The sequence below is a fragment of the Grampus griseus genome, assembly GCF_964374135.1.
Source record: "Grampus griseus genome assembly, chromosome: 5".
In the NCBI taxonomy this organism is placed as follows: domain Eukaryota; kingdom Metazoa; phylum Chordata; class Mammalia; order Artiodactyla; family Delphinidae; genus Grampus; species Grampus griseus.
The window spans coordinates 143,727,841-143,749,403 of NC_138998.1; the positions used below are offsets into that span (position 1 = coordinate 143,727,841).

Sequence of the window (21,563 nt, forward strand, 5' to 3'; positions counted from 1 at the left end):
CCTTATTAGATAAGTGGTTTACAGAGATTTTATCCAGTTCTATAGTATATCTTTTCATTTTGTTGATGGTTTCCTTTGCTGTGTGGAAGCTTTTTAGTTCAATGTAGTCCTTCTTACTTATTTTTGCTTTTGTTGCCTTTGCTTTTGGTGTCTAATCCGTAAAATTATTGGCAAGACCAGTGTCTCAAGGAGCTTTCATTCTTATGCAGGTGGCTATCAAGTTTTCCCAGCACTGTTTTGAAGAGATTATCTTTTCCCCATTGTCTATTCTTGGCTTATTTGTTGAAAATTAGTTGACCTCATATGTATGGGTTAATTTCTAGGCTCTCCATTCTGTTCCATTGATCTATGTGTCTGTTTTTATGCCAATTCCATACAGTTTTGATTACTCTAGTTTGAAATCAGGAAGTGTGATGCCTCTAGCTTTCTTCTTCTTTATCAAGATTGCTGTGGTTATTTGGGGTCTTTTGTGGTTCCATACAAATTTTAGGATTGTTTTTTCTATTTCTGTGAAAAATGCCATTGAAATTTTGATAGTGATTGCATTGTACCTGTAGCTTTCTTCGGGTAGTATGAACATTTAAACAATACTGATTCTTCCTATCCGTGAACACGGGATATCTTTCCATTTGTTTGTGTCTCCTTCAATTTCTTTCATTAGTATCTTTTAGTTTTCAATGTACAGATCTTTCACCTCCTTGGTTAAATTTATTCCTAGGTTTTTTTTTTGATATAATTATAAATGGGATTGTTTTCTTAATTTCTCTTTCTGATAGTTCATTGTTGGTGTATAGAAATGCAACTGATTTTTGTTGATTTTGTATCCTGCAACTTTACTAATTTTGTTTATTAGTTCTAACAGTTTTTGGTGGAGTCTTTAGGGTTTTCTATATATAGTGTCATGTCATCTTCAAATGGAGACATTTTTACTTCTTCCTGTCCAATTTGGATGCCTTTTCTTTCTTTTTCTTTCCAAATAGCTGTCCTGGGACTTTTAGGACTGTGTTGAATAAAAGTGGTAAGAGGGGCATCCTTGTCTTGTTCCTGATCTTAGAGGAAAAACTTTTAGCTTTTCACCATTGAGTATGATGTTAGATGTGGGCTTGTCATATATGGCTTTTATTATGTTGTGGTATGTCCCACCTATGCCCAGTTTTTTGAGAGGTTTTATAATGGTAGGTAGTTGAATTTTATCAAATGCTTTTTCTGCGTATATTGAGATGATCATATGATTTTCATCCTTCATTTTGTTAGTGTGGCGTATTACATTTATGGATTTGCTAAGTTGAACCATCCCTGCATCCCAGGAATAAATCCCACTTGATTATGGTGTGTGATCCTTTTAATGTATTTTTTTTAATTTTTAATTTTATATTAGAGTATAGTTGATTCACAATGTTGTGTTAGTTTCAGGTGTACAGCAAAGTGACTTAATTATACATATTCATATATCTATTCTTTTTCAAATTCTTTCCCATGTAGGTTATTACAGAGTATTGAGTAGAGTTCCCTGTGCTGTACAGTAGGTTCTTGTTGATTGTCTGTTTTACATTTAGTAGCGAGCATATGCCAATCCCAACCTTCCAATTCATACCCTCCCCCGACCTTTCCCCCTAATGTATTGTTGAATTGATTTGCTAATATTGTATTGAGGATTTTCCAACTATGTTCATTAGGGATATTGGCCTGTGATTTTCTTTTCTTGTAGTGTTCTTGTCTGGCTTAGGTATCAGGGTAATGCTGACCTCTTGTAGAATGAGAAATGAATTTGGAAGAGTTCCCTCCTCTTCTGTTTTTGGAAGAATTTGAGAAGGTTTGGTATGAATTCTTTAAATTTTTGGTGGAATTTGTCAGTGAAGCAGTTTGGTCCTGGACTTTTCTTTGTTGGGAGGTTTTTGATTACTGATTCAATCTCCTAATAGTAATTGGTCTGTTCAGATTTCTTGTATCTTCATGATTTATTCTTGGTGGGCTCTGTGTTTCTAGGAATTTATCAATTTCTTCTAGGTTATCCAATTTGTTGGCATATAATCATTCATACTGTCTCTTATGATCCTTTGTGTGATATCAGTTATAATAGCTCCTTTTTCATTTAAAATTTTATATATTTCAGTCCTCTTCTTGGTAAGTCTAGCTAAAGATTTGTCTATTTTGTTTATCTTTTAAAAAAGGAAACTCGTTGATCTTTTCTGTTGTCTTGTTAGTATCTATCTCATTTATTTCCTTCCTTCTACTAACTTTGGGCTAATTTGTTCTTCTTTTTCTAGTTCCTTGAGGTGCAAAGTTAGATTTGCTTATTTGAGATATTCGTTTTTTCTTAATGTAGGCAGTATTACCGTAAACTTCCCTCTTAGAACTGCTTTTGCTGCATCCCATAAGTTTTGGTGTGTTGTATTTCCATTTTTGTGTGTCTCAAGATATTTTTTGATTTCCCTTTTGAATTCTTCTTTGACCCATTGGTTGTTTGGGAGCATGTTGTTTAATCTCCACATATTTGTGAATTTTCCAGTTTTCTTCTTGTAATTGATTTCTAGTTTCATACCATTGCTATGAGAAAAGATGTTTGATATGATTTCAGTCTTCTTAAATTTATTAAGACTTGTTTTGTGGTTTAACATATGACCTATCCTGGAGAATGTTCCTTGAGTTCTTGAGAAAATGTATATACTCTGCTGCTGTTGCCTGAAATGTTGTACAGGTCTGTTAATCCATCTGGTCTAATGTGTAGTTTAAGTCAAGTGTCGCCTTATGATTTTCTGCCTGGATGACTTATCCATTGTTGAAAATTGGCTATTGAAGTCCCCTACAGTTATTGGATTGCTGTCTATTTCTCTCTTCAGCTCTCTTAATATTTTCGATAGTATTTAGGTGCTCTGTCTTTTGAGGTTTTAATTGAGCATGTTATATGACTCCATTTTCTCAGCATAGCAGTTATACTTGCTCTTTTTTGCTTTTTAAATTGGTTTCCGTACAGTTTTCAATGTGTATTTACAGCTGTTCCGAGTCTGTTTTCATCTAACACTCTTAGGTTTCATGGTTAGTGTGAGCACTTTAGGATAACAGGGTAATCCTGATTTCTCCCTCCTGTCCCTTGTATCATCATTTTCATTCATTTTATTATATATAAGTATAGATACACATACGTACATAAGCATACATGGTTAAATACTGTGTTGCTATTATTTTGGACAAGATGTTAAATTGATTAAGAATAGGAAAAATAAAAGTTTTAGTTTTATCTTCATTTATTTCTGTTTCAGTGATTTTCTTTATGCAGATCCGTGTTTCTGATCTACAGGCAGACCTCAGAGATATTACAGGTTCAGTTCCAGACCACCGCAATAAAGCAAGTTGCACGAATTTTTTGGTTTCCCAGTGCATATAAAAGTTTTGTTTACACTGTGCTGTAGTCTGTTAGGTGTGCAGTAGCATTATGTCTAAAACAGCAATGTACATACCTTAATTAAAATATACTTTATTGCTAAAAACTGCTAACCATCATCTGAGCCTTCAGTGAGTTCTAATCTTTTTGCAATAGTAACATCAAAGATGTTAATCACAGATTACCATAACAAATACAATAATAATGAAAAAGTTTGAAATGTTGCGAGAATTACCAAAATGTGACACACAGACACAAAGTGAGCAAAGGCTTTTGGAAAATGGTGCCGATAGGGTTGCTCGATGCAAGGTTGCCACAGCCTTCAATTTGTAAAAAGTACGGTATCTGTGAAGCACAATAAAATGAGATCTGCCTGTATATCATTTTCCTTCTTTCTAAAGAACTTTTTAACATTTCTTGCAAAGCAGGTCTACTGGCAACAAGTTCCCTCTATTTTGTTTGTCTGAGAAAGTCTTTATTTCTCCTTCACTTCTGAAGGATAATTTCACAGGGTGCAGAATTCTAGGTCGGTGGGGTTTTTTCTCTCAACACTTTAAATATTTCACTCCACTCTCTTCTTGCTTGCATGGTTTCTGAGAATTCAGATGAAATTTTATCTTTGTTCCCCAGTAGGTAGGTGTCTTTTCTCCCCAGCTTCTTTCAGGATTTTTTCTTTATCTTTTGAGTGTCTGTAGTTTGAAAATGACATGCCTAGTTTTACTTTTTTTTTTTTCCCCCACATTTATCTTGCTTGGTGTGCTCTGCACTCCTGGATCTGTGGGTTGGTGTTTGACATTAATTTCGGGAAATTCTATCATTAGTTTTTCAACTACTTCTTCTGATCCCACCTCTCATTCTTCTCCTGGTACTTCCGTTTTGTGTCTACTATACCTTTTGTTGTCCTACAGCCCTTGAATATGTTTTTGTATTTTTTAGCCTGTTTTCTGTGCTTTTCAGCTTTGGAGGTTTCTGTTGTCATTTCCTCAAGCTTGGAGGCTTGTTGCTCAGCTATGTCCTAACTAACGAGCCCATTGAAGACATCCTTCGTTTCTGTTACATTGTTTTTCATCTTGAGCATTTTTTTTTTTTTTGGTTCTTTTCAAGAATTTTCCTTTCTCTGCTTACATTGCCCATCTGTTCCTGCATGCTGTCTGCTTTATCCATTAGAGCCCTGAGCATATGAATCACGGTTGTTAAATTCCCAGCCTGATAATTACAGCATCCCTGCTGTGTCTGAGTCTGGTTCTAAGCCTTGCTGTGTGTCTTATACTGTTAGTATGTCTTGTGGTTTTCTCCTGATAGCCAGGCTTGATGACTGGATAAAGGTTCAGTGCAAACAGGCCTGTAGTGATGTGGTGGTGAGATGTGGGTTGGGGAGTGTTCTGTGGTCCTTCTGGGGTCTCAGTGTTCAGTGAGCCTGGGCCTCTGCACTGTGAACTTCACAGGTGCTTCTCAGTTTCTTTTCCTCTTTTAGGTGGGACAGGATGGCTGGAGGGGGCTCAAGTTGGATATTTCTCGTTCTCCAGCTGGTTAGGTTCTGTTAACTAGTTTCTCCTGAGTGCAGACCCTGTTAAGAAGAACAGAATACTCTGGTGTATTTCAAATGCTTCCTTTCGAACTTGTCAGAAGCACGAGGGGGCTTTTCTCTGACGTTTACTGTGGGGACCCTTGTGACTGAGCCCATCTGGAGCTTTGACTCTCAGGCTTGTCCACAGTGGGCCCCAGCAACTTGTCAACCACAGTTCATGTTTCCTCCCCTGGCAAGTTGTGATTCTCTGTACGATCCTCCTCGACTTATGATGGGGCTGCATTCCGACACACCCATCATAAGTTGAAAATATCAAAGTCCAAAATGCAGGGACTTCCCTGGTGGCGCAGTGGTTAAGAATCCGCCTGCCAATGCAGGGGACACGGGTTTGAGCCCTGGTCCGGGAAGATCCCACATGCCGCAGAGCAGCTAAGCCTGTGAGCCACAACTACTGAGCCTGTGCTCTAGAGCCCACGTGCCACAACTACCGAAGCCCGCACGCCTAGAGCCTGTGCTCCGCAACAAGAGAAGCCACCACAACGAGAAGCCTGTGCACCGCAATGAAGAGTAGCCCCCACTCGCTGCAACTAGAGAAAGCCCGCGTGCAGCAACGAAGACCCAACACAGTCAAAAATAAATAAATAAATTTATAAACAAAAAACTTCAAAATGCACATAACACACCTAAGTTCCTGAACATCACAGCTGAGCCTTGCCTGCCTTAAATGTGCTCAGAGCACTCACATGAGCCTACAGTTGGGCAAAATCATAACCAAAGCCCATTTGATAATAAAGCGTTGACTATCTCATGTAATTGACTCAGTACTGTACTGGAAGTGGCGTTCACCCTAGCAATCTCATGGCTGACAGGGCTGTGGCTTGTGTGGCTCATGCGTTGCACTGTGTATCGCTAGCTGGGAAAAGATCAAAATTCAAAATCTGAGGCATAGTTTTTACTGAATTCCTATTGCACCGTTGTAAAGTTGAACCATCATAAGTAGGGGACCGTCTGTATTAGTCTCTCAATTTCTCCTATTTGGGGGCAGCAGTTTGCTCCGTGACCTCATTTCTCTTACGGATCTAGGAAGAGTTCTTGATGTTTCAGTTTGTTCAGCTTTTTACTTGTTAGGACAGAATGGCAACTTCCCCCTAAGAGCAGGAGTGATGCAGGGAGGGCCACTCCACCACTTCTACTCCATATTGTACTGGGAAACCTAACCAGTGCAAAAGGGAGAGAAGAAGTGAAAGGCACACAGAACGAAGACAAAGAAATAAACCATCCCTTTCTCAAACAGCATGATTGTCTCTGTAGAAAATCCCAAGGAATCTCCAAAAACTTTCCTAGACTAGTAGGCAAGTTTAAGAAGATCACAAAGTCAACATACAAAAACCAGTCATATTTTTATATAAATACTAGCACTGTACAATACTATTTACAGTAGCTCCAAAATGATGAAATCTGACAAAACGCACAAGATCTGTATGCTGAAAACTACGTGATGCCGGTAGATACACATTGTTCATGGGCTGGAAGACAACCTTCTAAGGATGTCTCTTCTCCCCAGATTAATCTGTAGATTTAATACGATTCCAGTAAAAATCTAAGCAGGAGTTTTTGTAGATAAGTTCATTGTAAAATTTATGTGGAATGTAAACAAACTAGAATAGCTGATACAATTTTTAAAAGAAGAAAATTGGAAGACTTGTAGTACCTGACTTTAAAACTTAGTATAAAGCTCTGGTAGTCAAGACTGTGAAACTAGTGAAACGATAAACACGTAAGTCGATGGAACAGAATAGACAGTATATTCCTACAAATACGGTCAACTGATTCTTAACAGAGGGGCAAAGTTAATTTAATGGAGAAAAGATAGTCTTTTCACCTAATTATATTGGAACAGTTGGCCATCCATGTGCAAAAAAAAAAAAGAACTTCATCTTTAAGCCTCATACCTCATACTAAACAATGAACTCAAAATTGATTACAGATCTAATTGCTTAGAACATAGAACTATAAAACTCTCAGAAGAAATCACAGGAGAAAGTGTTCCTGGGTTAGTCAAAGGGTTTTTAGGTGTGACTCTAAAAGCATAATCCATTAAAGAAAAAGTTGATAAATTGGACTTCATCAAAAGTAAAAATGTCTGTCCTGTAAAAGAGTGTTAAGAGAATGAAAAGACAGGCTAAGGTTAGGAGAAAATATTTGCAAATCACATATCCAGTGTGTATCCTGACTATACAAAGAATTCTCAAAATTCAACACTCCCGAGGGGCACCTAGGGGCGCTGGGCCGCTCTTGACTTCGGTGCAACGTGACCTCTGTGGCACTCCTGCTTTGATGTTCCACTTTTTTTTTCTTTGTTGTTAAATAAACATCAACATTTTATTCAAAATTAGGCCAGGAAATTGACATAGTCAAATATAATCTAGGAACAGTTACTTTTTTTTTTTTTAACATCTTTATTGGACTATAATTGCTTTAGAATGGTGTGTTGGATGCTGCTGTGTAACAAAGTGAATCAGCTATATGTGTACGTATATCCCCACATCCCCTCCCTCTTGCGTCTCCCTCCCACCCTCCCTATCCCACCCCTCTAGGTGGTCACAAAGCACCGAGCTGATCTCCCTGTGTCATGCAGCTGCTTCCCACTAGCTATCTATTTTACGTTTGGTAGTGTATATATGTCCATGCCACTCTCTCACTTCGTCCCAATTTACCCTTCCCCCTCCCCGTGTCCTCAAGTCCATACCCTATCTCTGTGTCTTTATTCCTGTCCTGCTCCTAGGTTCATCAGAACCTTTTTTTTCTTTTTGTGATTCCATACATATGTGTTAGGATACGGTATTTGTTTTTCTCTTTCTGACTGACTTCACTCTGTATGACAGACTCTAGGTGCATCCACCTCACTACAAATAACTCAGTTTTGTTTCTTTTTATGGCTGAGTAATATTCCATTGTATACATGTGTCACATCTTCTTTCTCCATTCATCTGTTGATGGAAACTTAGGTTGCTTCCATGTCCTGGCTATTGTAAATAGTGCTGCAGTGAACATTGTGGTACATGACTCTTTGAATTATGGTTTTCTCAGGGTATATGCCCAGTAGTGGGATTGTTGGGTCATATGGTAGTTCTATTTTTAGTTTTTTAAGGAACCTCCATACTGTTCTCCATAGTGGCTGTATCAATTTACATTCCCACCAACAGTTCAAGAGGGTTCCCTCTTCTCCACATCCTCTCAAGCATTTATTTTTTGTAGATTTTTTGATGACTGGTGTGAGGTGATACCTCATTGTAGTTTTGATTTGCATTTCTCTAATGATTAGTGATGTTGAGCATCTTTTCGTGTGTTTGTTGGCAGTCTGTATATCTTCTTTGGATAAATGTCTATTTAGTTCTTCTGCCCATTTTTGGATTGGGTTGTTTGTTTTTTTTATATTGAGCTGCATGAGCTGCTTGTATATTTTAGAGATTAATCCTTTGTCAGTTGCTTCATTTGCAAATATTTTCTCCCATTCTGAGGGTTGTCTTTTGGTCTTATTTATGGTTTCCTTTGCTGTGCAAAAGCTTTGAAGTTTCATTAGGTCCCATTTGTTTATTTTTGTTTTCATTTCCATTTCTCTAGGAGGTGGGTCAAAAAGGATCTTGCTCTGATTTATGTCACAGAGTGTTCTGCCTATGTTTTCCTCTAAGAGTTTTATACTGTCTAGCTTTGCATTTAGGTCTTTAATCCATTTTGAGTTTATTTCTGGGTATGGTGTTAGGAAGTGTTCTAATTTCATCCTTTTACATGTAGCTGTCCAGTTTTCCCAGCACCACTTTTGAAGAGGCTGTCTTTTCTCCATTGTATAATCTTGCCTCCTTTATCAAAGATAAGGTGACATGTGTGCGGCTTTATCTTTGGGCGTTCTATATCCTGTTCCATTGATCTATATTTCTGTTTTTATGCCAGTACCATACTGTCTTGATTACTGTAGCTTTGTAGTTTAGTCTGAAGTCCGGGAGCCTCATTCCTCCAGCTCTGTTTTTCTTTCTGAAGATTGTTTTGGCTATTTGGGGTCTTTTGTGTTTCCATACAAATTGTGCAATTTTTTGTTCTAGTTCTGTGAAAAATGCCATTGGTAGTTTGATAGGGATTGCATTGAATCTGTAGATTGCTTTGGGTGGTACAGTCATTTTCACAATGTTGATTCTTCCAATCCAAGAACATGGTATATCTCTCCATCTGTTTGTATCATCTTTAATTTCTTTCATCAGTGTCTTATAGTTTTCTGCATACAGGTCGTTTGTCTCCTTAGGTAGGTTTATTCCTAGGTATTTTAATTTTTATGTTGCAATAGTAAATCGAAGTGTTTCTTTAATTTCTCTTTCAGATTTTTCATCATTAGTGTATAGGAATGCAGGAGATTTCTGTGCATTAATTTTGTATCCTGCTACTCTACGAAATTCATTAATTAGCTCTAGTAGTTTTCTGGTAGCATCTTTAGGATTCTCTATGTATAGTATCATGTCATCTGCAAACAGTGACTGTTCTTCTTTTCTGCTTTGGATTCCTTTTATTTATTTTTCTTCTCTGATTGCTGTGGTTAAAACTTCCAAAACTATGTTGAATAACAGTGGTGAGAGTGGGCAACCTTGTCTTGTTCCTGATCTTAGAGGAAATGGTTTGAGTTTTTCACCATTGAGAATGATGTTGACTATGGGTTTGTCATATATGGCCTTTATTATGTTAAGGTAGGTTCCTTGTATGCCTACTTTCTGGAGAGTTTTTATCATAAATGGGTGTTGAATTTTGTCAAAAGCTTTTTCTGCATCTATTGAGATTATCATATGGTTTTTATCCTTCACTTTGCTAATATTGTTTATCACATTGATTGATTTGCATATATTGAAGAATCCTTGCATTCCTGGGATAAACCCCACTTGATCATGGTGTATGATCCTTTTAATTGTGCTGTTGGATTCTGTTTGCTAGTATTTTGTTGAGGATTTTTGCATCTGTGTTCATCAGAGATATTGGCTGTAGTTTTCTTTTTTTGTGATATCGTTGTTTGGTTTTGGTATCAGGGTGATGGTGGCCTCGTAGAATGAGTTTGGGAGTGTTCCTTCCTCTGCTATATTTTGGAAGAGTTTGAGAAGGATAGGTGTTAGCTCTTCTCTAAATGTTTGATAGAATTCGCCTGTGAAGCCATCTGGTCCTGGGCTTTTGTTTGTTGGAAGATTTTTAATCACAGTTTCAATTTCAGTGCTTGTGTTTCGTCTGTTTATATTTTCTGTGTCTTCCTGGTTCAGTCGTGGAAGGTTGTGCTTTTCTAAGAATTTGTCCATTTCTTCCAGGTTGTCCATTTTATTGGCATAGAGTTGCTTGTAGTAATCTCTCATGATCCTTTGTATTTCTGCAGTGTCAGTTGTTACTTCTCCTTTTTCATTTCTAATTCTGTTGATTTGAGTCTTCTCCCTTTTTTTCTTGGTGAGTCTGGCTAACGGTTTATCAATTCTGTTTATCTTTTCAAAGAACCAACTTTTAGTTTTATTGATCTTTGCTATCGTTTCCTTCATTTCTTTTTCATTTATTTTTGATCTGATCTTTATGATTTCTTTCCTTCTGCTAACTTTGGGGGTTTTCTGTTCTTTCTCTAATTGCTTTAGGTGTAAGGTTAGGTTGTTTGAGATTTTTCTTGTTTCTTGAGGTAGGATTGTATTGCTATAAACTTCCCTCTTAGAACTGCTTTTGCTGCATCCCATAGGTTTTGGGTCATTGTGTTTTCATTGCCATTTGTTTCTAGGTATTTTTTTATTTCCTCTTTGTCTTTTCAGTGATCTCTTGGTTATTTAGTAGTGTATTGTTTAGCCTCCATGTGTTCGTATTTTGTACAGACTTTTTTCCTGTAATTGATATCTAGTCTCATAGGTTTTGGTCAGAAAAGATACCTGATACAATTTCAATTTTATTAAATTTACTAGGGCTTGATTTGTGACCCAGGATATGATGTATCCTGGAGAATGTTCTATGAGCACTTGAGAAGAAAGTATTCTGTTTGTTTTTGGATGGAATATCATATAAATATCAATTAAGTCCATCTTGTTTAATGTGTCATTTAAAGCTTGTGTTTCCTTATTTATTTTCATTTTGGATGATCTGTCTATTGGCAAAAGTGGGGTTTTAAAGTCCCGTACCATTATCGTGTTACTGTCCATTTCCCCTTTTATGGGTGTTAGCATTTGCCTTATGTATTGAGGTGCTCCTGTGTTGGGTGCATATATATTTACAATTGTTATATCTTCTTCTTGGATGATCCCTTGATCATTATGTAGTGTCCTTCTTTGTCTCTTGTAATAGTCTTTATTTTAAAGTCTGTTTTGTCTGATATGAGAATTGCTACTCCAGCTTTCTTTTGATTTCCATTTGCATGGAATATCTTTTTCCATCACCTGACTTTCAGTCTGTATGTGTCCCTAGGTCTGAAGTGGGTCTCTGTAGACGGCATACGTATGGGTCTTGTTTTTGTATCCATTCAGCCAGTCTATGTCTTTTGATTGGAGCATTTAATCCATTCACGTGTAAGGTAATTATCGATATGTATGTTCCTATTACCATTTTCTTAATTGTTTTGGGTTTGTTTTTGTAGTTTTTTTCCTCCTCTTGTGTCTCCTGTCTGGAGTAGTTCCTTTAGCATTTGTTGTAAAGCTGGTTTGGTGGTGCTGAATTCTCTTAACTTTTGCTTATCTGTAAAGGTTTTAATTTCTCCATTGAATCTGAATGAGATCCTTGCTGGGTAGAGTAACCTTGGTTGTAGGTTTTTCCCTTTCATCACTTTAAGTATGTCCTGCCACTCCCTTCCGGCTTGCAGAGTTTCTGCTGAAAAATCATCTGTTAACCTTATGGGGATTCCCTTGTATGTTCTTTGTTGCTGTTCCCTTGATGCTTTTAATATTTTTTCCTTTGTATTTAATTTTTGATAGTTTGATTAGTTTGTGTCTCGGCATGTTTCTCTTTGGGTTTATCCTGTATGGTACTCTCTGCGCTTCCTGGACTTGATTGACTATTTCCTTTCCCATGTTAGCGAAGTTTTTGACTATAATCTCTTCAAATATTTTCTCAGACCCTTTCTTTTTCTCTTCTTCTTCTGGGACCCCTATAATTCAAATGTTGGTGCATTTAATGTTGTCCCAGAGGTCTCTGAGACTGTCCTCAATTCTTTTCATTCTTTTTTCTTTATTCTGCTCCCTGGAGGTTATTTCCACCCTTTTATCTTCCAGGTCACTTATCTGTTCTTCTGCCTCAGTTATTCTGTTATTAATTCCTTCTAGGGTATTTTTAATTTGAGTAGTTGTGTTATTCATCACTGTTTGTTTGCTCTTTAATTCTTCTAGATCCTTGTTAAATGTTTCTTGTATTTTCTCCATTCTGTTTCTGAGATTTTGGATCATCTTTACTATCATTACTCTGAATTCTTTGTCCGGTAGGTTGCGTATTTCGTCTTCATTTATTTGGTCTTGTAGGTTTTTACCTTGCTCCTTTGTCTGTAACATATTTTTTTGTCGTTATATATATATTTTTTGATGGGTGGTGCTGTATTCCTGTCTTACTGGTTGTTTGGCCTGAGATGTCCAGCAGTGGAGTTGGCAGGCAGTTGGATAGAGCTGGGTCTCGGTGCTGAGACGAAGACCTCCTGGAGGCCTGGCTCCAATTGATATTCCCTGGGGTCTGAGGTTCTCTGTTAGTCCAGTGGTTTGGACTCCAAGCTCCCACCACGGGAGCTCGGGCCTGACCTCCAGCCTGGGAACCAGGATCCTGCAAGCTTCATGGCACATTAAAAAAAAAAAAAAGGAAGAAATAAAGAAAAAAAGGAGCAGTACAATATCAAAGAATGAAAAACAAAATAAAATTAGAAAGATAAAAAATATATTAGGAAAAATAAAACTATAATTGAAACAACTGCAACAAGGTAAAATAAAACCACAGCAGAAAAAAGAAAAAAAAAGTGGGGGGGGGGGAGCAACAAGCCAGGAGGAGAGATCACTAACGAAGTATAAAGAATAAAATAAAATTAGAAAAATAAAAGGTTTATTAGGAAACACAAAAATCTAAAAGAATCAATGACAGTGAATCAACAAGGTAAAATGGAACCCCAATCTAAAAGAGGACAAAAGAAAAAGAAAAAAAAAAAAAAAGCCTTGGCTATGAGGGTGGAGTTCTGGTGAAGGTGGAATAGGCAGGGGCGGGGTTTAGGGTGGGGCGGGACCTAGGTGGGTGGGGGGTGACGTTTGAGTGTGGGGTGGGGCCTCTGCTTAGGGTGGAAGGGGAGAGGCAGCACGTGGAATGGAGGGCGTCTGCAGTGTGGAGCTAAGGAGTTTGGAGGTAGGGCCCTGATTGGGGGTGTGTGGGTGGGGTTTAGACCCAGCGCATTGGGGCAGGTCTCAGAGGGGGTCTTCGAATGTAGGGGTGTGGCTTGGGCTCTGCACAGCAGGACGGAGGCTGGGAGGGCAGAGGATCAGGCTGGGCTTCTGGGGGCCCAAGTGGGCAGGGGAGACCTGGCCACACGCTCCCTTTTGATCCTTTGCCCTCCCAACGGTCCCCCAATTTCCCCTTTCGGGTGTGGGATCCCTTCCCCTCCCCCAGGCGCCCCTTAGGGGAGCCAATCCTGTCCCACCTCTGCTTCTCCTTCCCCCTCACTCCCCCCACTTCCTGCCGGTCGTTGAGGGTTCCTCCCGTCCTCTTAGGTGTCCGTGGGTCCCCACCGGTGCCTGGTAGGTGCCCTAGTTGTGTGGAGACGCAAATTCCGCGTCCTCCTACTACGCCATCTTGACTCCGCCCCCGGTGTTCCACGTTTTTAAGAAGTGACTTCAGCCAACTTAAAGGGTGGTGAGAATCCTGAGGATACCCCAGACCAGGTTGATATTGTTGGAGAGTTAACACCCTGAAACACTTGAGGGCTTTAGGAACGTGGGGACAGCTGACTGCTGAGTGAGTGGGGTGGGCGAGAGGCTGATTTCCCGCCCATTAGCCACGCCCAGTTCCGAGCTCCACGCGGCTCGATGGGGCTTAAACCCAGGCTGTGACTGGACTCGGTGACCACTGCCGTGTGGGCGCAAGAGAAGCCCTCCCCTGGGCCGGGCAGCTCAGCCCGTTCTGTGCCTCTGGAGGTGACAGACGTGAAGACCCCAGAATCTGAGCAGCGAGGGGGCTGCACAGACACGGTGTCTCCTGTGCGTCTCCCTCCCTGCAGTTTGAGTTCATGATCGAGTCCATCCTCTATGCCCGGGACGCGTGGCTGAAGGAGGACGGGGTCATCTGGCCGACCACGGCCGCGCTGCACCTGGTGCCCTGCAGCGCCGACAGGGACTACCGCAGCAAGGTGCTCTTCTGGGACAACGCCTACGAGTTCGACCTCAGTGCCCTCAAGTGAGTGTCACCGGGCGCTCCCGGGCTGCGGGAGCATGCGGGGCGGGCTGCAGGTCTCAGAGCTGCCACCGTGCTGAGCTCAGTTTGCTCAGTTTGCTCACGTGACTAAGAAGTTTGCACGTTGCCTTACAGGTCTTTAAACCAACAGATGTGATGGGAAATTGAAGTGTCCCATTTATAAGACCCCAAATATAATGGGAAAAATAAAGTCATGTTTATAAATGCGTGGGCTGTTAAAACAAATGGAGCCGCAACTTTTCAACCGGAGTCAGAAGACGTGTTAGTGAAGGCATCGCTGGCATTTGGCAAAGAAAGCGGTGCTCCACAAAAGTTCAGTTCCTCGTGTGTAACATACGTCAGGCTTGTGGTAGAGCTTCAGGTTTTAACATAAAACAGTCTTCTCTCAAGGCCTTCATGGTTGTCACATCGCCTCCTCTGAGAAGGATAGTGACACGTGTCGGCTGCGTCCCCTCTGAGGTGCCGTGGGACGTGGGCAGGAGAGACCCAGCAGCAGCCCTGGAATTAGGGAAGGGCCCCTTTGTCAGAGGCAGAAAGAAGCTTCTGTTCAATGAGCCTGGACACCTGCTAAGTGTCCAGCTGGGGAGTTGGCAGCAAGATGGGGGCCTCTGGGCCTTTTTGTTTTTTGTTAAAAAACTCAAAAAAAGAAAATGTATCAACATAAAGGTATGGAATCTTCCCTAGTCAATGTACTCTCAACCCAAATCCCAAAGGGGATGGAGAGGAAGGGTCTCCAACAGAGTCGTTCCGTGGTTCATGTAGGACTAATGTGTGGGAAGGGCTGGGAAGGTTTGAAAAGAGCAGGGGGTGGGGGTGGGGTGTGGTTTCTCATGCTGCCCGAATTAACGCTCCGTAATGAAAGCGACAAGGAAAGATGGAGGAAGCTCTGAACACGGTCTGTGGTGTCCGGAAAAGGCGCACCGTGAACTGGAGGGTGGGGGGATAACGCGCTGAGGCCGCACGTTATCCGGGACACTGGTTGGCCCCTTGGAGGAGATGTCTGTTCTCCCCTCACACCATTCGTTAACATTTAATTTCCCGTGGATTCCGTGTTCTCTGGGTGTGTGCTGAGACCCCGCGAGTAGGACACTGAGGGTCCCCGGAGGGCTGGCCGTCTCAGCCCCGCCTCTCGCCCGGTGAGTTAGAATTCCTGCTGACGCAGAGGAGGCGTGATAGCCTGAGATGTGGGTAAATGATATTGAGCAAAATTACTTTGACTTCTCCCCAGATCTTTAGCAATTAAGGAGTTTTTTTCGAAGCCCAAGTATAACCACATTTTGAAACCAGAAGACTGTCTCTCTGAGCCATGCACCATATTACAGCTGGACATGAGAACCGTGCAGATCGCCGACCTCGAGGTGAGAAGAGGTGACCCTTCCTTCCTGTTCAAATAAACAAGTTAAACTTGTTGCTATTGATTTTCCCACAGTCTTTTTTTTTTCCTATTCTGATTTTGTTTTTTGTATTTTTAGGTTATTTTCTTTATAGTTAACCTCTTTAACGTCTTCAGTTACTTTTAGATTTATGTGTAATATTCTCAGCATCTTCAGATTCAAATAAATTATATGTTTCATCATGGAATTTGAATTAAATTTTTTTTCTAAGTTTTTTTAACTCCCATTGATGATAAAATTCTTAAAATTCTTTTACTTACCCTCTGTGGCCACGAGGTGGCGTGTGTGGGCTCCGGACGACCCCATTATAAGGGCTGCTCTGAGGTGGAGGAAGCCCCTTCTGGAGCTTAGATGGGCAAAACCACGTGCAAACTGAACTTTTGAGGCTTCAGTTAGTTTGGGGATTGTAGGGACTCAGTCTGGAGCTTTATATTTGTACAAAGAATTGAGAAAAGGAAGTATTCCACCTGAATTTGGGGACAGAAAATTAGGCAGATGAGACCCAAATTGCTCAAAACCTTTTCTGATTATCTGCAGCCTTTGAGTTCAGGATGCAGGTTTTAACATTTACTTTCCCTAGGAGGAAATATGGTTTTTGATGTGTTCAGCTAAACTAGCAAGTTACAGATTTGTGGCATAACTACTGCAATAGACGGCGTGGCTGCCTGGGGCAGTGCTGTGGGATCCGGGACGGAGCCCCATGGAGGCGGGAGCTGCTTCCCCGGTCCCCAGCGCCCTTTTCTGACTCATTTGCTTGAACACAGATGATGAAAGGTGAGCTGCACTTTGACATCAAGAAGGCAGGCACCCTCCACGGATTCACAGCCTGGTTCAGTGTCCGGTTCCAGAACCTGGAGGAGGATGAGCCACAGCTGGTGCTGAGCACGGGCCCGCTGCACCCGTGAGTGTGCCCCTCCTTCTCCTGGGGCAGCACACAAAGCCTGGCAGAGCCTCGAGTTTCAAGATCTAGTAATATCGGGAGTGGGCCCAAATCTCTCCAGACGCGGTTGAGCCCTGGCCCAGGGGCGGGAGGGCTGGCGGTGAGTCCGGGTTGCCCCCCCCTGGCATCGGGCTTCCTCGGGGCCGGGGTCAGGGGTCCCCGACACCCTGGATGGTCAGGCTTCACCTTCTCTCCGTGGCCCCAAACGCTGCTGCAGCTCTTCACCATCTGACACAGAAACAGCCCACAGGGTTCCAGGGGCTTTTACTCCGACTTCTGGGGAAGGCAGATGTTTCCCGAGATGCATCTTCTGAGCAGTAAGGTTTCGAGGCTGCACGCTTGCTCCTACATGTGGGGAAGCGCACCTTGTCTGTCGTGCTGCCGGACACAGTGGCCCCTCGGGGGGGCGCCACCTTCATTCGGGGACTTCCGCTGCCCCTTTCAGGGACGGCCCCAATGCTCCCCTGCACCATGTGATCGGCAGAAGTGAGCAAGGCCCAGGGAGGGGCGCAGATGCCTGAGTCAGACACCCCGCGGTCTTGGGGCCCAGGGGTCCTCAGCGTCCTTTGTGGAAGTCGAGCAGGAGAGCGAGCTGCCTGGCCAGAGCCTCCTTCCAGGGCCCGCAGGAGAGGGGCCTCAGGGGCCCCCACGAACTGTGTGTGCCCGGCGTTTCCCACCTGAGCGTCTGCGTGGGGTCATCCACACGCAGGTGGCATGGGGACGGGATGGGGGGCAGGGCATGGGCCAGGGAGGGAGACCCCCATCACGGTGGCTGAGGGGGTGGCCCAGCGTCAGGGAGGATGTGACACGAAGGGGAGACACAGCAGAACCTCACTGCGGGGTGTGACCTGGGTCCTTTCAGGCGCTTGGGTGTGAGAGTCACAGGACTTACAGAATCCGGGGTGTCACTGCTCCCCCAAATGCTGCACTTGTTTGCTCACACTCAGCTGAACCTTCACAGGAATTATGACTTTTTTTGGACACGATTTCAGCAGCGTGTATCTCACTTTAACTGCAGAAACTAGAACCGTGGGCGTCAGCAGTTCAGAGAAGGTGGCTTTGGGTGGGCACTGCCGTGCCAGCTCGTGGAGGCTGGGTCGACCCCACGAGGGGCTGGGGACAGGCGGCCCCTGGGGACCTGGGTCTGGCCACGTGCCCCTGAGGCCCAGCCTCCTTGGCACCAGGGAGTCTGTGCAGCGTCCAGGAGGCCCCCCGGGTTGTGGGTCCACGCGGGTCCCATGAAGCCGTCTGATCACAGGGTGGGGGCATGGCAGTCCCGATGGGCTCCCTGAGGGGTGACACCACGCCCCTGTCTTGCAGCACCACCCACTGGAAGCAGGTGCTGTTCATGATGGACGAGCCCGTGTCCGTCCTCGCGGGAGACGTGGTCACAGGCTCAGTGGTGTTGCAGAGAAACCCCGTGTGGAGACGGCACATGTCTGTCACTCTGAGCTGGTCCGTCACTTCTAGACAAGACCCCGGGTCACAGAAAGTAAGATATTTAGCTGTGGAGTCACGGGCTGTGGTGCCAGTCCGGGCAGCTGGTGGGTCTGTGGCGGTTGCAGTGGCAGATGCCTAGTCCCACCCGGCGGACCCCGTGGCCAGAGCTGGGGCCGAGGGCCGGGCCATGGTGCAGCCTCGCTCCCCCCACATGCCTTGCCGTGGGCAATGTGGACGTGCGGTGGAGTCGTGTTCTGGCCGTGGCAGCAGTTAGAGGGCTGAAGTGAGCATGTGGCCAGGCGGGGCCTTAGGGCTCACGGCTCACAGAGCCCACGGGAAATCCTCCTCTTCAGACTTAGGGTTAATGCAGGAGAGGGAAGAAAATAATCAAATGGTTTCCCTTTATTTTGTAGTACCTGTTTTGCGCTTTGCTTTATGCTGATTTACGTTAAAAAAGTTTAAATGTTTGTTGTTGAAAGTCTGCACCTGGATACCAGACTCTTGTCCACTATTAAATTATTATTAGGAAATACTGTGTGTTAATCAAACTGAAATGATTTATCATCTGATTGGTTTGTTTTCGTTGTCTTTCTCAGGTTGGAGAGAAAGTCTTTCCCATCTGGAGATGACAGGTGCAGCTCTGTGCGGGATGCAGTGTTGTGGAGGGACAGACGCGACTCAGTGGCGTCGGCCCTGGACGGGAACGCGTGTCCTGTGGAAGTTGCGGACTTGCACCAGGATGGGGTGGTAACACCCTTACACGAGGGCGCGGGGCCGCGGGCCCTCCCCAGATGCGCCCATGCTCCTCGGGGTCCACGCTCGCCATTGTCACTGTCCTGCCTGTCTTTAGAACTGGGCTGTGTTTCCAGGTGTCCACCTGTGGGTAGTTGATGGCCCAGTGTCCCTCAGCCAGGTCTAGTTCTAAGCTCGTAGGACACTCTCGTCAACCCTGTGCTCCTGTGAAGGTGGCTGTTCGTGCGTCGTGTGTGCGTGTCCTTCCCGCCCTCGGCTCACCCACTCAGCTCGTGGGATGTGGGGTCACACAGAGCCTCGTGGGAGCCTGAGGTGCGATGCATGCGATGGGGCTCTGCATGGGGTAGTCCACTTGTAGAGACGTCTTCCAGATAAATTATGTGTCGGCACATAGTACATGCTCAATAAATATTTTTTAATAAATGAATGTTGGTGTATATCCTGGTTCTGTGCACATACATTATTTTGCAAAAGCACGGATCATACTGTGTGCATTGCTCTGTAACCTTTCTCATCTAATATTATGAAGAAACTTTCATGCCAGTAGGTACATGTCTGCATTTTTTGGTGTGTGTGGTTTTGATTTTTAGTTAACTTTTTATTGAAATATAAATTATATACACCAAACCGCGTAAGTCATGAGTATACAGATGGATGGAGTTTCACAAAGTGGGCACACGTGTAACCAGTGTTCAGGCCCAGACCCTCTAACACGCTGGAGGCCCCAAGTGCCCCTCCCACTCAGAACCACCCCCAAGGCTGATACCTGGCTTCTATGACCAGAGAAGACTTGAGCCTGGTTTCAAACATTGTGTGAATGGGCTTGTACACTGTGAATTTGCTGTAGACTGAAGGTTTGTGACCTCTCAAAATTTATATGTTGAAAACTAATCCCTAATACGGTGGTGTTAGGAGATGGGGCCTTTGGGAGGTAATGAGGTCATGAGGGTGGAGCCCCAAGGATGGGATTAGTGTCCTTATAAAAGAGGCCCCAGAGAGCACCCTGGTCCCGTTCCTCCATGTGAGGACACAGCAGGAAGACTGAACCAGGAAGGGGGCCTCACCAGACACTGAATCTGCTGGTGTTTGACCTTGGACTTCTCAGCCTCCAGAGCTCTGAGACAGATGTTTCTGCTGTTTATAAGACACCCAGCCTATGATACTCTGTTACAGCAGCTCAAACACAGGCCTCAGCATGTGAATTTTGGAGGGACACAGACCATAGCATTCTGCCCCCGGGTCCCCCAAATTCATGTCCTCACCTGCAAATACATTCCTTTCCATCCCAACAGCCCTAAAGTCTTGACTCAATCCAGCACCAGCTCCGAAGTCCAAAGTCTCCTCTAAATCTCATCGAAACCAGATATATGTGAGACTTGAGGTAGGATTCATCCAGAGGTGACTCATGGAACCACATGAGTTTGTGCTTCTAAAACATAGTGACAGGACAGGCACAGGACAGACACTCCCACTCTGAAAGGGGAACTTGGAAGGAATAAAAAGGTGGTGAGTCCCAGGCATGTCCAAAACCTAGCAAGGCAAGTTCCATCAGTATTTAGGTCTGGACAATAATCCTCTTTGGTTTGATGCTCTTCCCTCCAAGCCCACTGGGTGGCAGTGACCCTTCCGCTTGGGCCACCCAAGGAGCTCTCTGTGAGGGCCCCACTCTTGAGGCCCTGGGCTGGGTCATCCTGGTGCCCTGAAACCGAAGAGGCACCGCCCCCAGCCCTGCCCTGTGAGGAGGAAGCAGCCTCACCTCCTGGGCCTGTGGGGGCAGTGGCAGCCGCTGGGGTCAGTCTTCCCTTTCCTTGAAGGATAATCGTGTTCGCAGTTGAACAGCTCTGTGCTGTCGAATCCAATGCTCGGTGCCTTTTTTTGCTCCTCCTGCTTTAATATTTGTTCTTTGTCTTTGATTTCAGCAGTTTTATTACATTGTCATGGAGCTTCTTGAATCTGTGGGTTGATATTGTTTGTCAGTCTTAGAAAATTCTGGGTCATTCTTGCTGTACATGTTGTTTCTGCCCTACTTTCTCTCTTCTGTGTATTAGATTCAAGAAGCTTTACACATTTGTTGGAAACTACTCACTGTGCCCCACGTGACTCACAGGCATCCTGGCGACTTTCTACCAACCTGCTGTCCAGCTCACTCACCCATCCTGTCTTTCACTGTGTTGGATCTTGAGCTCCTGGGCCCTCCTCTGGTGTCGGCCATGGGGGGAGTGTGGGTCCTCTTCCAGCAACCGGGAGAGCCAAGCAGATGGTCCAGATGGGCCGTCACCCTAGGGGGATATCCAGACCTGAGCGAGCAGGCAGGACTCCTCTTGGGGCCGCTGAGTAGGAGGCACCCTTGGATATTCTCTCATATTTTATCAGAGAATAAAAAATGAGAGAATATTTTCCACTTGTTTTATTGAACCAATATAAATGTACCAAAAGTATACAACGACATTGTGGAAAAAATAATTATAGGTGAATACCAGCAAGTTAAAATCAGTGATATGTAAAAATAAAATATCATCAACAGGTATATTTGAATTCCAGGACTAGAAGACTGAATCAACATTTAAATATAAACTACTCAAATGCAGTGGGGAAGTAAATTGCCCACATGAGTAGGAAAGGAGTAAAAATCATGTAATTTTTAAAAATGTAAAAATGATAAAATTCGAAACACATTCATAATAAAAAATTATTAGCAAAGTA

General features: G+C 43.4%; 1 protein-coding gene across 1 annotated transcript in view; it reads left to right on the top strand.

Annotated features, from left to right (window-relative positions):
• Positions 1-19,256, top strand: part of PRMT2 (protein arginine methyltransferase 2) — a 38,442-nt gene extending 19,186 nt beyond the window's left edge. Inside the window, exons 7-11 of the mRNA XM_082654371.1 lie at positions 14,140-14,315; positions 15,562-15,691; positions 16,492-16,628; positions 17,988-18,159; positions 18,704-19,256. Coding sequence (XP_082510497.1) covers positions 14,140-14,315; positions 15,562-15,691; positions 16,492-16,628; positions 17,988-18,159; positions 18,704-18,736 — 648 coding nt within the window. The 3' untranslated portion in view covers positions 18,737-19,256. The remainder of the gene's footprint in view (positions 1-14,139; positions 14,316-15,561; positions 15,692-16,491; positions 16,629-17,987; positions 18,160-18,703) is intronic.
• Positions 19,257-21,563: the final 2,307 nt, after the last annotated feature.